The sequence below is a fragment of the Halyomorpha halys genome, unplaced genomic scaffold, assembly GCF_000696795.3.
Source record: "Halyomorpha halys isolate HHAL.00 unplaced genomic scaffold, Hhal_1.1 Scaffold835.1, whole genome shotgun sequence".
Lineage (NCBI taxonomy): Eukaryota > Metazoa > Arthropoda > Insecta > Hemiptera > Pentatomidae > Halyomorpha > Halyomorpha halys.
In genome coordinates, this window is record NW_027109576.1 from 426,044 (window position 1) to 442,406 (window position 16,363).

The 16,363-nt window shown below is 31.5% G+C and overlaps 1 protein-coding gene and 1 long non-coding RNA gene across 2 annotated transcripts in view; one reads left to right on the forward strand and one right to left on the reverse strand.

The window, feature by feature from the left end:
- The first annotated feature begins 2,378 nt into the window (after positions 1-2,378).
- LOC106686541 (tRNA pseudouridine(38/39) synthase) overlaps positions 2,379-16,363 on the forward strand; it is a 16,444-nt gene continuing 2,459 nt past the window's right edge. The window contains exons 1-9 of the mRNA XM_067047762.1: positions 2,379-2,780; positions 2,883-3,010; positions 3,496-3,697; positions 4,710-4,904; positions 6,021-6,159; positions 6,574-6,727; positions 6,961-7,104; positions 9,171-9,301; positions 9,715-16,326. Coding sequence (XP_066903863.1) covers positions 2,700-2,780; positions 2,883-3,010; positions 3,496-3,697; positions 4,710-4,904; positions 6,021-6,159; positions 6,574-6,727; positions 6,961-7,104; positions 9,171-9,301; positions 9,715-9,779 — 1,239 coding nt within the window. The 5' untranslated portion in view covers positions 2,379-2,699 and the 3' untranslated portion in view covers positions 9,780-16,326. The remainder of the gene's footprint in view (positions 2,781-2,882; positions 3,011-3,495; positions 3,698-4,709; positions 4,905-6,020; positions 6,160-6,573; positions 6,728-6,960; positions 7,105-9,170; positions 9,302-9,714; positions 16,327-16,363) is intronic.
- LOC136795854 (uncharacterized) lies at positions 8,066-8,643 on the reverse strand. Its single transcript, XR_010843536.1, has 3 exons — positions 8,512-8,643; positions 8,232-8,312; positions 8,066-8,149 (listed from the first exon to the last, which is right to left on the reverse strand). It is a non-coding gene; the product is annotated as an uncharacterized lncRNA (long non-coding RNA).

Consider the following 16,363-nt stretch of genomic DNA (forward strand, 5'->3'; position numbering starts at 1 on the left):
ATTATACTTGACTAAAAAAAAAAAAAAAAAAACTTTAGGTGGTAAAATATCGGTGCTTGGGTTTGCTGATGATTTGGTATTATTAAGTGAAGACAAAGAAACTATACAACTAAATATAACCGCGTAAATAAACTCCAGTAAGGAAATAGGTCTTGAAACAAATAATAAAACAAAATACATGGTTAGCAGTAGAAAGGCAAGCAATTTCGGTAATATAGATATAGCAAGAAATACGTTTGAACAGGTAGATAGGTTTAGGTATTTAGACTATACGGTAACTAGAAAAAACGAAATTGATGAGGAAATAAAAGCGAGGTTGAAGGTGAGAAATGCTTGTTATTTTTCAATTTCGAAACTGCTTAGCTTGCGCCTTCTATCGAAAAACTTAAATATTAGAATTACAAAACTATTATCCTTCCCACTGTTCTTTATGGATTCGAGACTTGGCCTCTTACACTAAAAGATGAACAGTGCCTTAAGGTTTTCGAAAATAAAGTATTACGTAAAGTATTCGAACAGAAAAAGGATGCATTAACGGGAGAATTTAGAAGACTACACAACACTGAATTAAGGCACCTACACCCGATAAATATTATTCAAGTTACAGCATTGCGGCGTGTAGGGATTAGTAACGAGCGGATCCCTAAAATTTTAATAAACACTGAGCCGACGGATAAACGGCCGAGGGGTAGACCGAAACGTAGATGGGAGGATTACGTGAAAACTGATTTAGTAGAATTGGGTTTTGGGGGGCATCTCTGGAAGGATGTATGTAGAAAGCGATTGGTGGTATCGGCATCGAACCTTCGGGTTCGGTAGGCCTTTATCATTATGATTGTTGCGTACCAATATTTGAAAGAATCGGAAACGTTTTTTCGTATGAAGCAATATGTTAACGTAAACTATTGTTCGTAATAAATTAGTCTAAATTTCTGAGAACCCAATAACGGCAATATTTACCACAATTAATGTTGTTTAGGTTTTTAGATTTTAATTAAAGATTTAGACAACTAGGATTTATTGCCTAGGCTTTTATTTACGAGAGATGGGCATGAATGGAAGATTAATATCCACCAAACTAGTTTCAACCTTCAAATTTAATAATTGAATGACTGTCTTTGCACTAAGGTATGTTGGATGGCTTAAATAACTTAGTGAAGTTTGGCAGGATTTCATATTCGTCACTGTAGACATAGCCTTTTCTCTGAATCCATCTCTATGTGACCACAATCGAAGATAAAATAACACACCACATAGCATATCTATCTGGACGATATTATACCATATATATTTCTCAATTCAGCTGCCACCATTTCTTTGACCCTTGGTTTTAAGAACTGAGTTCAGCTATAAAGCAAATATTTTTCAAAAGGATTTAATTTTTCATAATTCTCACTGCTGTGTGAATTATGGTGAACATAGCTTGTCACCCAAAGTCCAGGGAGTTGCTATCCCGCTTCTCCTTCAAAAGGAAAGTGAAACCATAAACCAAGAGTTGACCACGCCATCGCCCGCCCAGATTTACGATGAGAATTAATTTATGTATTCATCTGAAAAATCGTTCATTCAATCACTGAATATAAAATGTAGTAAATAGTATTTTCAGTAATTTGATTCATCAACACTGAAAATCCATTAAACTGTTCTCAAGAAATTCGTATTTTTTTTATCAAGAAATCCACGCAAAATATGCTTGAATTCGAAAAGTTAAAACTAATTGATTCACTAGCGCGCGATCGCAAAATCGATTTTATTTTCATTTTCATTACCCGCGAAAACATTTATATAACAGTTAATATTTTTTTCTGTAAAGACTTTGATTTTAAGGTTTTGAAGACACTATTTTTGAATTTATTATTATTATTATAAAGCTTGTTAAGGATATCTCCTTGATGTGGATAAGAAAAAAAAAATCAACTATAATAGTAGCGCGGAATGTATATGTTCCTTTAAATTTCTTAAAAACAAAAAAAGAAAAGGAATCGGAACATTTAAAAATTTAGTAATCTCAATTTCGAAGAATAATGTAAAATAAAATGCGCATACATAATCATGATTTAAACATAATGAAATACGCATATAAATTCTATTTCAAAATATTTGATCAGGACTATCTAAATAAAACCCATGAAGTGATTCCCAAGTCAAGGTTTTGTAATTATTATACTTAATGAAAGAAATAAAATCTAATTTTTATGAAGTTAGTTAAGTCCGATTGGGTTACAATCGAAAGTTAAAATTTGAAAAACATTGAAAAGGAGAAAGTTAAAATTGATTTGGAAAGGGTTACAATTGAAATGGAACAAGTTACATCTGAAATAGAAAAGGTTTCACTTGAAATGGAAAAAGTAACAATTGATATGGAAAAGGTTTCAATTGACTTTGAATGCTATGAAAAGAGGTAGAAGGCATCTATTGATTGACCCCTACGTCCTCGAGTTCAAAACGGCCCCACTTTTTTTTTATTGTATTTTTTTTTTACTTTTCTGGTAGCTCGATCTCTTGATTTCATTCCTTTCTTCAAGCTTGGAACACGTGTTTAGTGAACTTATCTCGTTCACGATTTAAAGTACTTGAGATTAGAAATATTCAGGTCATAATTGTACGTGGTTTTGACTGATATAAGGGTTTTATTTTCCTCTCCTGATTTCTCTTTTCTCATCGGGTTTCTTAATGAAATTCGAAATTTAGATAGAAGAATGGAAGTTTCCGAAATCAAATATGTACCTTCCAAAAATAAAAAGGTTGATTTAGAATCCTTACAAAACAAAACTCAAGATGTAATATATTTCTCTTGTTATCTTAAATATGAATCTCTGGTAATGTTTTATGTTTATTAACATTTATGATATGATTTTTTTAATTTATTGTATTTTTTAAAGGAACTAGTAGAAATTATTCGACAATTACAAGCTCACAATGAACAATTAAAAGCTATTATCGCAAAAAATTGCAGAGAAGAAAAGCAAGATAAAGATCATGGGAAAGTCAATGATTTCGATTTTTCGAGGTATGCTAAACTTTATTTTCAATATTTTTAATTATTACTTAAGTTGTAGTTTATTATTCCTTAAAGGCTATGTAGTTATTTGTGTATAAAACAAGCTTCAGCGGCAAGAAATTCAAAATACCTTGTTATACTAATATTGTCAATTTAATTAAATCACAGTTGCTGAATTCTGCTCACTCAAAAGGGATAATAAACCCCCCTGCAGAGCCTTTTCAGTGAAGGTCAGGCCTATATTAACTTGTAGAATTATGTCTTCGTGAGTTATGAAGTTCTCACTGTTGGTGCTTGTTTAATATATTAGAATGACTATATTAGGTTATAATATTTAAAAATTACTGGCACCCAGTCTATCTTCCTACAATTAAACATTATGTGATAGCATTATACATTTTTTAAAGGTAATTTAAGTCATTTATTTATTTATTATTATAAGTTAATAAATTTAGCTTGTATAATTTAAAAAAATTTATTATTCTTGCTTTCAGATGTAAGTGGGCACATATTCTTTTAAAGCTTGTTTATTTTGGTTGGGATTATCAAGGATACGTTTGTCAAGATGATACATCAGAAACTATTGAACATCATCTAATACAAGCTTTGCTGAAATGTCGCTTGATTAAATCCAGAGAAACTAGCAATTATCATCGATGTGGTCGTACTGATAAAGGAGTCAGTTCATTCAGCCAGGCAAGTCAGTATTGCTCTTATTCCTCATCAATATTAAGTTTTTATATTTTATTTGTCATTAGTTACATTGTGAATAAATTGTGATTATTTCATAATTTTTTTCTATCTTTGCAGCCTCGAAAGTTTATAATAGTTCAAGTCTTATAATATTATGTTTTACTACCTACCAGTTAACTTTGTTATTGAACAACTTATCTAACTCTTTATATCTATTTGTCCTTTAATTGGCAAGTATCCATGACTGCATTAAAACCACCCTCTCCACCCTAGGGTAGCCTTTCTTATCCTACCGTTAAAAGGCTCTTATAGTGTATTGGTCAATGTACAACATATCATAATCTTACAAGAGGAGATTATAACACCAAAAGTAATAGAAAGCATTTCTTCCCAGCCAACATATATTAACTTTGAAATATTTATTTAAAATGGAAAAAGAAGACTTAAGTTTCTGTGTTAGTTAAATTGAGCAGCATTGATAAAGTTGCTTAAATTGGAAAACAGCATGAATTAGTTTTTTATAATTATTTAGTCTTTACTCATTCAAACAATACAGTTATAAATATATTAATATATTAGATGGTTATTGCATAAGCAAATTTAAAGTATTTACAAGAAATTAACATAAAATGATTATTTCTTGAATCGTGGTTTAAATCTTGAGTTGTAAGCTCCTAATAGTTATAATTTACCCAATAACCAGAAGATAGTACCATGCTGCTGCAAAGTAAATTCTATTTGAATGCAATGGAATATCCATTTTTTGTCAAAAAGGAAAATTTATTTAAGATGTACTGTTTACTGATAATGCAGCATTTATCATTGAATATACATCTTAATTTTCTGAAGAGTATCTCATGTACTTCTAAATATTTATTTAGGAGTTGCTACTAAGTCCATAAACAAAATTAAATATTTTTGTTTATCTATTTATCTTATAAAATTAATAAAATGTTATTAGAAATCATTTATCAATTTATATTAAAGAAGTAATTACCAGTGTTATTTGTTTTAGGTAATTTCCATAACAGTTCGTGCTGCAGACGAAGGGAAAAAAACTTTAGATTATTGTAAAATGTTGAATAGGTTATTGCCAGACGATATTAAAGTAATATGTTGGCAGCCGATTGCAGAAGAATTCAGTGCTCGTTTTAATTGTAAAAGCAGAACTTACAGATATTTTTTCCCTAAAGGAGATTTGGATATAGAGGTAATATATTGTACTTTATATTATTAAACATATAACATGGATATTGAGCGTTTTATACTCATTTGTTTTGTTGGGGGTCCCTTGAACAAATCCTCACCTGGCTAGAATAGGTGTTACCTGTAGAATGGATTTTTATTCCCTGGTTAGATTACATTAGGGTATTGGTCTAAAAATATTTTTATAATAGACTAGCTGACCCGACAATGCTTCACTATTACTTAAGGATGTATATAGATTCATTGAACACAATTGATAGTTTGATTTATCTTATTGTATTTATTTAAATTATACAATATACTTTGTTATTTTGATCTGGTAACATAAATTAAACCAATATATGGGATGACATTTATTTTAGTATCTTTGTGGATAAAATGAGGAGGAGTTATGAACGATTATACGAACAATAGTTACTGGAAGAAAAAAAAAATCCTCCAAATAATCAAGTTGAAAAATTACTCTTTTTTAATTTCTTAGAAAAATGGTATTCGGTAGTTTAAAATTACGCTAAAAATGAATATATAATGTTTTTTTCTAAAAGAAATATGTTGACCTACTTTACCCTAAGCCACATTATGTTTTTATAATTTTTTTTTTAATGTAATATAGCTTAATGGAATCAGTGATATTTTTTTCTTATTCTTCGGAAAGAGACGAATAGTTTGGTGTACAATACCCATGAAAAAACTTGTAATTTCTGAGCTCTAAACCAAAAACGCTTAATTTTGTTCATAACTTTCTACTTGAGAATTCGGGAATTTCATTATCTTTCAACCTTCCCATGATGAAAGGGAACATCTTGAAAAAATGGCACGTAAATTAGTCCAGTAATTGTAGACAAAGATTTGACCATTCCCTTTAAGGGACCATTCCCTCTAGCTTAAGCAAACCTTGAGGTAAGATATTTACTAGTTTTTCAAAACAATTTAAGACAAAACTATAATTCTTAAGTGATTCCAGAAAAATTTGTGTAGTTAGCCAAATAAAACTTAGTTGATGTGTTGGTGGCCTAAGTTACCAGTTTCATGCATTTAAAGTTAAGCTTAATTTTTAGATAGCTTTTAGTTTATTATATTAATTTTAAAATGAATCTTTGTTTAATTTTTTTTTTTTCAGGCTATGCAAGAGGGAACAAGGCACCTTTTAGGGACACATGATTTCAGAAATCTTTGTAAAATGGATGTTGGCAATGGGGTCACCAATTTTCTTAGAACGATAGATCGTGCAACTGTATCAAAATTAGAGGATCATCACGGTATGATTTCAAAAATATTTAAATGCCCTCTTTCCATAATTGTTGAGACTTGCAAAATATGCGTGTGAATGAAGTCATCTATTGATTCCATCTGTAGTTCACGATGCAATTGGCTATATACACACACCTGCAAATATTTTTACCTTTCACAGCTGGCATTACTCCCTCTATGTCCCATGGCATGTATGTCATCGGCATCAAAAGGGTTAATATTAGTGTAAATACAAATACATATTAATATTAATGACGATTAGACCTAGTGTTTGAGGAAATGTGTAGATACTGTATTTGCCTCACTACCTTCTCTATCTGTTTCTTAGTTATAAATATAAAAAGTATAAGAATGTAAGGAATAAATTTTTAAAAAACTTATTTTCTCGATTCATGTTTATTTTTTTATTCCAACGTTTTTAGATGATGGATATGACATTTACTTTTTTGAATTACAATCACAAGCTTTTTTGTGGCATCAAGTCCGCTGTATTGTTGCTGTTCTTTTGTTAATTGGAAGGAAACTTGAAAAACCATCTGTATTTTATGACCTGTTGAATATCGGAGAAAACCCAAGGTAATTAGTTATGTTACTTTCCTTATGTATATAGTCCTATTGAGAGCAGTAAAATATCACTTTTTAAAAATAGCTTATGGAATGTTTAAAAGTATACTTTAAATAATTATTTTTCTATATTTCTTTACTTTAAGATTGTAGCATTGAATTATTTATTTAGTTTTTACTATCATCAAGTATTGAATGATGTCAATTTAGTAATATTCTAATTTAATAAAATATCCCAATTTCAGAAAACCTCAATATCCCATGGCTCATCCAATCGGACTAAATTTATTTTTGACTGAATTTGAATGTGGGAATTGGATTTTGGACGAAGAAGAAATCATTCGTGTTATAGAAACTTTACAAAAACACTGGACTTTAAATGCTATAAAGTAAGATATAAATCTGAACATTTCAGTTCTAAATTTAAATTTTATTTTATGTTGTCTTGTAAACTTTATTGAACTTAATGCTTTTATTAGCCTGCTCCACTTATCTTAGACCTGGTTTTCATGAAGGATAGTAAAATGATAGAGATAGGTGTGCTTTTTTAGAAAATAAAGTTATTCACTCAATGAGACTTGTCTTTGTTACACGTCTTTGTCAAAATATTCCAGATCCTTTATTGATATATACTGATGGATCAAAATCTGAAAAAAACACTCGGCAATCATAAAAATTCACAATTATACCAACATGCTCGAAAACTTGGGAAAAACTCTTTTCTTTATATGGGTGCCAGGTTATGTGGGTATCGCTGGAAATGAACTGGCTGACATTGCAGCTAAACAAGCACTTGCTCTTCCAAGTCAGGGCGTGGCCATTCTAACACCCCAAGAAATAAGTCTTTCGATGAAAAATGAGATATCGGCTAGTTGGCAGGCCATGTGGAATGAAAGCCTGCCAAGCAAATTAAAAACTATTAAAAAAACCATTAAACCATGGACCACATCAAACCTTTCCAATCGCAGGGAGGAGGTAGCTATTGTCAGATTGAGAATAGGTCATACAAATTTAACTCATGCGTATCTGATCAATAAGCAGCCACAGCCAAAGTGTCAAGCAGCTCGAACCAATGTTCCTATCATGAAGGTAGTGATAACAATAGAAGGCCATGGAGAGGAGACAAAGGTATGACTAAGGCTGGAGTAAGGAGAGCACTTCCCAGTTAACAAACCTGGGCCGTACATACTACGGTCCTGGCACATAGAGTGTGATTCCTTGCACCGTATGTGCTACAGCCCTGGCAGTTAACGTGTTAATTATATATTTTGTGGCAAGGAAATCACAGAATTAAATCTAGGTTTTACACTATGTTTTCTAATTTAATAAATGTATTTCATTCAAATTTTATCCATTTCAGTCTCAAAACATTTTATTTTCTTTACAAGTCTGATGTTTCGGCCAATTCGGCTGATGCCCATCCTCAGGGAAAATCTTATCACAAAACAGCTTTTATTACATCTATGATCCTCAATAATTCAAAATACTTAACAATATTATTTATAATTTTTCTTACCTAAATACAATTTTTGAACTAAATAATTTAAAAACACAACTTCATGCTGGCTATTCTGCCCAGTTCAATTCAACAATTTCTCTATAAAACATTAAAACATTAGGTAAAAATATATTTTTTGTTAGTAAGCATATCTTACATTATGTCTAATTACCTAATTAGTCAATTTTTACATTAAAACAAAAATTGAAGTTCTTTATCACAGTCTGTGATAAAGAACTTTAACTTTACTCGGAGTATGAAATTTTGACCTACAACGACAAAAATAGTTATTCAATACCTATTAGAATTAGTCCCAACATTATGCTATACTATCCATAGATGTTATTTCTAATTTTGCTAGCCTTCACTGCTTAATTATTTTATAATGGGCGTTGACAGGTTCTCATTAAAAAGCAGGTAAATGCTGAAATTTATGCTTATTATTTTTATTACTAATACAATGGTTTATTCCAAGACTAATAATGTAGAAAAGAAGGTACTATTTCATTAAATGAGTGAATATGATTTTTAAAAAAAATTATGGTTATTATTTAGTTCTCTTCAAAATTTTTTATTTCTCTTGTAAAATTTCATTTTTGGTATTTACCTCCTTTTCAACATGAATATATAAATTGTTTTTACTTAAAAATTAGCTGACACATTTCTTATCTCTTCAATCCTATGAGAGATTTCTTAACCTCTTGAGTGAACTGAAGTGTATGGCTCTTATCTACAAAATAACATTGAATTAAGATAAAAATATTTATTTTGGTATTATTACTATCTTAACTTTCAAAAGGAACGCATTTCTAAAGTTCATTACTATGTAGGAATATTATATATGTATTTTATTTTACTTGCTATACAATCATAAAGATTTAGTGTAGTATAAAACTTCTTTTCATTTGATTATATTCAAGTAATTTATTGAAATTTAATGGCTGTATCTGTTTTCAGAACAACTCACATTAAATCATCAATATTAGAGTTAACCAAATTAGTCTCTAAAAATATAAAAGTCCAAGATTCAGTGCTATTAAGACAGGAGTCTAAAATATATAAACCACTTTTGGCAAGGAATAAATGTAGTAAGTATAATTTTTTACTTAAATGTTTGAAAATCAGGGCCCTGTTTCATAATGAAATCTAATAGTACTAGTTCAAAATACAAGTAAAGAAAAAACGTGTTAATTACACTAATACTTATTTTTTTCATAATAGGGAGGACTATTAGTGATATTATAGGAGTTAAAAAGTACTAAATTACAAGTTACTATTGTACAAGTCAGTGTAATTGTATTAAGTTAAATCGACAAGACTAATAGTATTAGTTTGTACTTTATTATGAAACAGGGCCCTGGTCTTTTCCATTTGATTAATATTTTTAAACTCGATATACACTTATAAAATTACTATTTGATTATATTCTTTGATTAGTCTCTTAAAAGCACAATTCAAAAGAAGTATTTTCTTAAAAACGTATCCTCCACTTTTTTTTTAGGTACTTTAGAGGAAAAGATCTGCCACTTTGTAAAAAGAAGACGTATCAAGGAAAATGTGGAATAATTTTTATTTTTTAAATCATTATAGTTTACTTGAAAGTCAAAGAATTACTTTTTACTTTTCCCATAATCATTTTAATATGCTGCCGTCTTACATTTCATGGCTGAAACTAAAGTTTAATTTTTTCTTCTACCATTTACTGAGATTTTTCATTTAATAACTAAGCATTGTATGTACTCAGTAGGTAGCACATTCTTTGAAAGTTAATGCTATATTGGTTTTAGTTCTCTTATAAGTGATGCATAATAAATGGCACGGATGATTACCTTAGAAGAATATTTTGGAAACAATTGTAGTTACTATAAATTTAAAAAAAAATTTGTTGTAGTTTGAACAGCAGGTACTAAATTAAGTGCTATGAAGTTAGTCATAATTTGGCATGTTGTTAAGTTTACTTTAACAAGCTAACAATGATGGTTAAATGAGAATTTTGTTGAATGTCTGTTTGTTTGGCTTAAGATAGTCTAGTAGCAGTTCTAGTTCTCTAATGACAGAATGCTACTACATTCCTACTACTTGGTACTAGGCTTAAAATGTTAATGTAGCAGTTCACAACGTATAATCTAATGGCAGGAAATTCAATATCTACTACTGCTATTATTATTATTAAAGCCCAAAAGTATATTTTATTTAATTTAATTTTTATTTGCTTCCAATTTTTTTTTTTAATTTGTTGTTAATTATAAGTTTCTTTTTTATTTATTTTAATTGCAAGTTACTTTGTATTTTTTAATTTATTATTATGTTTTGTTATTATTATTATGTTTAATTTATTACGTAAAATAAGGTACAAGAAGAAGTTTGTTGTGGTAGTGTATATATAAATACATCACTGTGGTATGGCACATATAAAGCTGCAGTAGGTAGATTACGGCCTGAATACAGATTGATTAGGCAGTCTTTTCTAGTCAGTATTAACAGGCATTAGACTCACTTGGCGCTCTTTCTCACCGACTCTCCACTCTAGAGTCAACCTGCATTTTGGAGCACTGTTTTTCTATTGACCCTTGCCCATCATCAGCTCATCAAAAGCGGCCATCTGAGATGAGATATATTATACTTAGAGGTATATCGATATGCGCATGTTGACCTCCCAGCCATCTGTGAGTAACTATTTTTTTCTCCTCAAGCTTTCTTATTTTTTAAATATTTTTTTTCTATTTAACTCAGATACTTTTTTTTGTGTCTAGAAAATTCTTTCAGTTTTGTATGTATATTAAAAAATAACCATGGTTGTGACAAGTCCCTCATACCTAACAGGCATGATTGAGAGGACTTCAAAAGTTTCATTACCTGAAATCAGTTTTGTAGGGATCTGAAATGTAAAATATTTGGTCCATATCAATATCCCCAGTATGTTACAAGCAAGCCTGGGAATCACTTACTAAAAAATAGGAGGGTGAAAGGATCCAAGTCCCCTTCTACCTAACAAAAATTTTGAATTTTAAAGCCTTGGTGAAGGGCGATCTTTCCAATTTAGAAGCATTCTCGGTGGAAGTAGTAGAGAGCACCTGGGCACTTCTCAAGCTCGGTTTGAATGATCTCCTGGGTTTAAAATTAAGCACTTCAGGGCTAAGGTTGTTAGATGGCAAAACTAGTGAGGGAATACAGCCCAAAACCTGAACTTCCTGGTTGGGAGGATTTTATGTAAAGGCAGGTCAAATTGCAATTGGAGGCACTTCTTACAAGTACTGCTTCATATCCAATATAAGCAAAAACTGGGTACAGTGAATGCTCTAGACAGGTCTTAATGACAACAGACTCACCAGTGTAGCCCACTAAATGCATCGCATTTACGATTACCAAAGTTTTATAACGCTCACCACACAACAGCATTGTGACCGAATTAGAGGATTAAATCGTTGTATCAATTGTTTGAGGTGGGTTACTTCTCAAACCAGTGTTCCTATAAGGCGTCTTGCTGGCACTGCGGTAGATGACATCATTCGCTTCTTCATTTTTTTTTTTTCTAGGGAGCCGCAAAAATCCGAATCTCCTAACCCAAACGTTATTCCATCTCGCTCTTGTTTAGGGCTGGTAACCGCAGACCCCGTTAACAACTCGAGTACCGCCCCTGCTATTCCCTCGACAGCTACCTCTAATGTATCCGATTCTACTCACTCCTAAAACACTATCCTGTAAATGTCGGCAATGGATAAGTATTCGCGATCATTGGGGTCGTTGGCACGATTTGCAAATCCTCATCGATAGTGGTTCCAAGCGGTCCTTTTTAAGCGGAATGCGCTTACAAGCTAAACCTGCCACTCACACTTAATAGACTTCGATTGGTGGGCTTCAATAGCTAAGTCATCCCCAATGTATCATTCGAAGGGTCTTGCGTCGTAGTTCCCCGACACGTTTATAAGCCCGAACTTAACATCATGGCTGTCGTTATCGAGCAGATCTGCGAGGATATGCCCACGAGTCCTATTCCAAAGGAAATATTTGGGAAATTTCGCGCGCCTAGACGAAGATCCAAGTTGAAGCACGGTCCTTCTTTGCACAACCACTCCGTACACTCGATGCGGCGATATCTCGCGATAGTTTACCGAATTGCAGGAAACGGATCAAGTCACGAGCGTTACTAAATCGGACCCTCTCCATGTCCAATGCAAACAGCATTTTTTAGTACCCACTCACGCAATGAAGTCGGCCGCTTAACAGTAAAACCCCCATTTAACGGTAGTCCTCTGGTATTAAGTGATTCAAAATACTGACCCCTCAACCGCTATTCGGGAATATCTAGACAAATGCAATACATCGCACGCTATCGCTCGCATCAACCCGTTCTAAGGGACAGCTCGTACATCAAACTTAAAATCGCTTTTTTTTTTGCATCGACAGCAGCAAGTAATGGGGCATTTAATCACCATTTGCTCACGAGTCTGAAATTACAACGTGATTTAAAAGATTTCATGCTCGTTTTTCGTCATCGAAAATCACAACTGAGGATTGTGGATTTCAATCGATTTCGAACTACCAATGCCGATGAGTACAAGTTCGATAGGTTACCAAATGGGTTCTTATCTTTTGCACCACACTCACTGTCACTTGGGGCCTCAACGTTTGCCTTCTCTTCTTCGTAACCGTTTCTGGATCTTTATCAGAAGAGAAACTCGATCACGAAAACATGGTCGTTACTTCCCGAGAAAGGGAGTTTGAAAAATTTCATTTTTGGTGGGCGGTGTGTTAAAGCCCAAAAGTGTAGTTTCTTTTATTTAATATAATTTTCATTTACTTCCAATTGGTTAGTGTTCTATGTTTAAAATCTAAGTAGTGAATAAACTGTTGAACGCCAGGGTGCTGGACACAAATAAAATTATTTTACTAGTTACGGTTAAGTAACATAAAACGTTCTTACTGTAGTGTGAACAAAACAACACGAGTTCACAACAAAGCCTTGGTGGCAACTACTAAATAAAGAACATAATGGCCAGTACTATCGATATATTCACCGTTTGCCTCAGCGCAACTTGTAAACAATAAAAAATGATTTTTATATTACACTTTAACACGCCCTCTTAAGTATTCATTTTTTATCAAATTTAGTTTTACTTAACTTTTCTTACAAAAACAGGGTTAGCAGAATTTTCATTTTATTTTCAGTTTTGTACACGAAAAAACAAAACAATAAAAATCTTTTAAGTTTCAATTTTTTTTAATTCAATGTTTCACAATCACTTCATTGAATTCTAGATTCAAACATCCCCAACTGGTCGTCTGTCATTTTGTAGATCATTTGAACCTTTCGTCTTTCGACTCCATCTTTACTTTTCATAGTCAGAATTATAATATTCACCAGGTAAAGCAGTATTCGTTGGATCACTAAATCCCTTTTTCTTTCTGGGTTTCTTCTTAGTACTAATATATTTCTTACTTTTTTCTTCATCTTTGAAACAAATTTCTGGGTCACCATTTAAAGTTTTTAATTTGTCCAACCTTTCTCACCAGGGTTCTCTTTCTGCTTTTTCTTGATGTCTTCATGTTTCTTAGCTTTTCCTTTTCTCTAGAATCATCTGTGCATGCTAATGGTCCTTCATGTCTGCTGGGATATCTCTTTATCTGTAGATTTTCTTCTGTTTCAAACATCAAATTGTTTCAGTTTTCTGCTTCAGCTTGTTCTTCCTGTTCTCTTTTATCTTTAGTTAAATTTTCATTATCCTCTTCTACAGCCTTTTCATTTTTTTTCTTTTATTTCCACCAATGCTTCACCGCTTTCATCTTCAGATTCTGAATCACAATTAACCTTCTTAATTAATCTTGATGTTCAACGTAGGCTAATAGTTCAGACGCAGATGTTTCATTGTCTTCTTTCATTTTTTTTTTTGGTTTCAGGTGCATTTGTAGCATAAGCTTTCGCATGTATATCAGCCTTCAAGTCCACAACATAAAATCACTCAGAAGATCTTTTTCGAATAGCTCTGTATCATTTTTTACAATTTTCAATTTGTTTTTAGAAAAATCATAGATCAACCGTTTTGTGTTATTTTATCCACAGACGACAAAGTTCTGCTGAGATCTGGGATGTACATCACATCTTTCAGTTGAGACTTGTCACTTTTTACACAAGCAACCATTTTGGCTGTCATGGATGCACAGTTTTTAGCAAGATCTACCTTAGCATCAATAGGTTGTCCCTGCGACAATACTCTTATGTTGTTGGTCATATGATTCGTGGAACCTGAAACTAAGACCCATTCAGTTGATTTTTTACTACATTTTTCAGTATGGAAAGAAACTGCTAATCTCTTGTTTTTACAGAAGAGACAGTCCTTCTCTAGGTGCTTAGTTTTTTTACATACACCTCAGGGTTTTTCTTGGATAGGCAATCTTTACAATCTTTAGGGGCATCCATGATGTTTAGTTTAACATGTTAAAGCATGTTAAATGGAGAAATATTTCCTTCTTTTACCATGTTAAAACAATATAACGTGTAATATGGTTGAGAGTCTGTTAAATGAAGAATGACGTCATCCAACGGACCAGCTGAGCTCATCACCGTTTTATTTGTTGTCGTGTTAGGTTACTTGCTCTTAGTTTGTGTTTTTATTGTGTTAGTATTGTTTTTGAAACTAATAAAGCAATAAATGAAAATAATAATAGTATAATGATAGTTGTCAATTAGCTCATCTTCCTCACAAGTCAGAAGATCAACTAGACATTCAGTTGCCAAACTTTTACACAACTTACACTTTTCACTCACTTTAGGCATGTTATAATAAATTACATTAATCAAAAGTTATAAGTAAAAAATAACATGATATTTTGGAAGGAAAGGTTACAAAACAAGTTACTCAAAAAATCCGCTAGGAGCTCTTATACATTTAACATTACTTTAAATAGAACTGCTCACAATCTTATACTTATAACATTTAACACGGTAAAAACATTTCCTTCCAAAACTTCATTTTATTGTTTACTTCTAAGTTTTGATTACAGTAATTCATTACAACATGTCTAAAATAAGTGAAAAGTAGAAGTGTAAAAGTTTGGCTACTGATTGTATTTTTTAAAAAGTCCAAAACACAAGACAAAAGAAATAAACAAAACAAAATACAAAACTACGAGTAAGTAACCTAACACAACAAAAAATAAAACAATGACAAGCTCAGCTGGTCTGTTTCTCTGACATTCTCCATTTAACAGACTCTCAGCCATGTTACATGTTAAATCGTTTTAACATGGCAAAAGAAGGAAATATTTCTCCATTTAACACGCTTTAACATGTTAAACTAAATACCATGACTACCCTATTAAAACACTTCATTGTACAACATTTAGTGTAAAGTAAATTTTTAAAAAGACGAACCTCAATATAGCTATTCATGTTCATTAGAGATCATGAAATAAAGTTTTCTAAAAACATCATATTTTCCAAATTAAAATAAATCAATATTTTCTGAATTTATTTTGGCCAATATTTCAGAAACAACGGCAACTCCTACGAATGACGTACAGGGCCCTGTTTCATAATAAAGTATAAAGCTAATGGTCTTCTCTATTATGAAGCAATATAAGTATACAATGTAATTACCACGTTGTTTCTATACTTGTATTTTGAACTAATAATATTAGCTTTCATTATGAAACGGCACAGATGTCGATTGAGGAGCAGTAGCATGAAATTGCAGTTTCCAGGAAATTTCCAAAATGTTGATTTCTTGTTGTTCAGAACAAACGATTGGTTAATGAAAAACTATAGAATAAAAAGATGTTTATTAGCACTCAAATTAAAGTTAGTTAAATGTATTTTCAACTACATTAAAAATTAATTCACTCAATACAGCATTTTCATTATTTGGAATTATGTTCCCTTTTTGAAAAACTAATGAACATAAACAGCTCTATTAGAATTTTTATTTTAGAAAATTTAGTCCTCTTTAAATAATGTTTGAAGTATTTTGGCGTTATAAGGATATTGAGCTCCGAATGAAAAATTAACGAACATTTTAGATTTCCGTCGAATAAAATAAACTTCTGAGAGCGTGCACCTTAAATACTTCAATATTTACGTTTTAATGATATTTACTGTATCCCTTGTATAGTCTAGGCTAAAACTGAAACATTTACTGTATCCCTTGTATAGT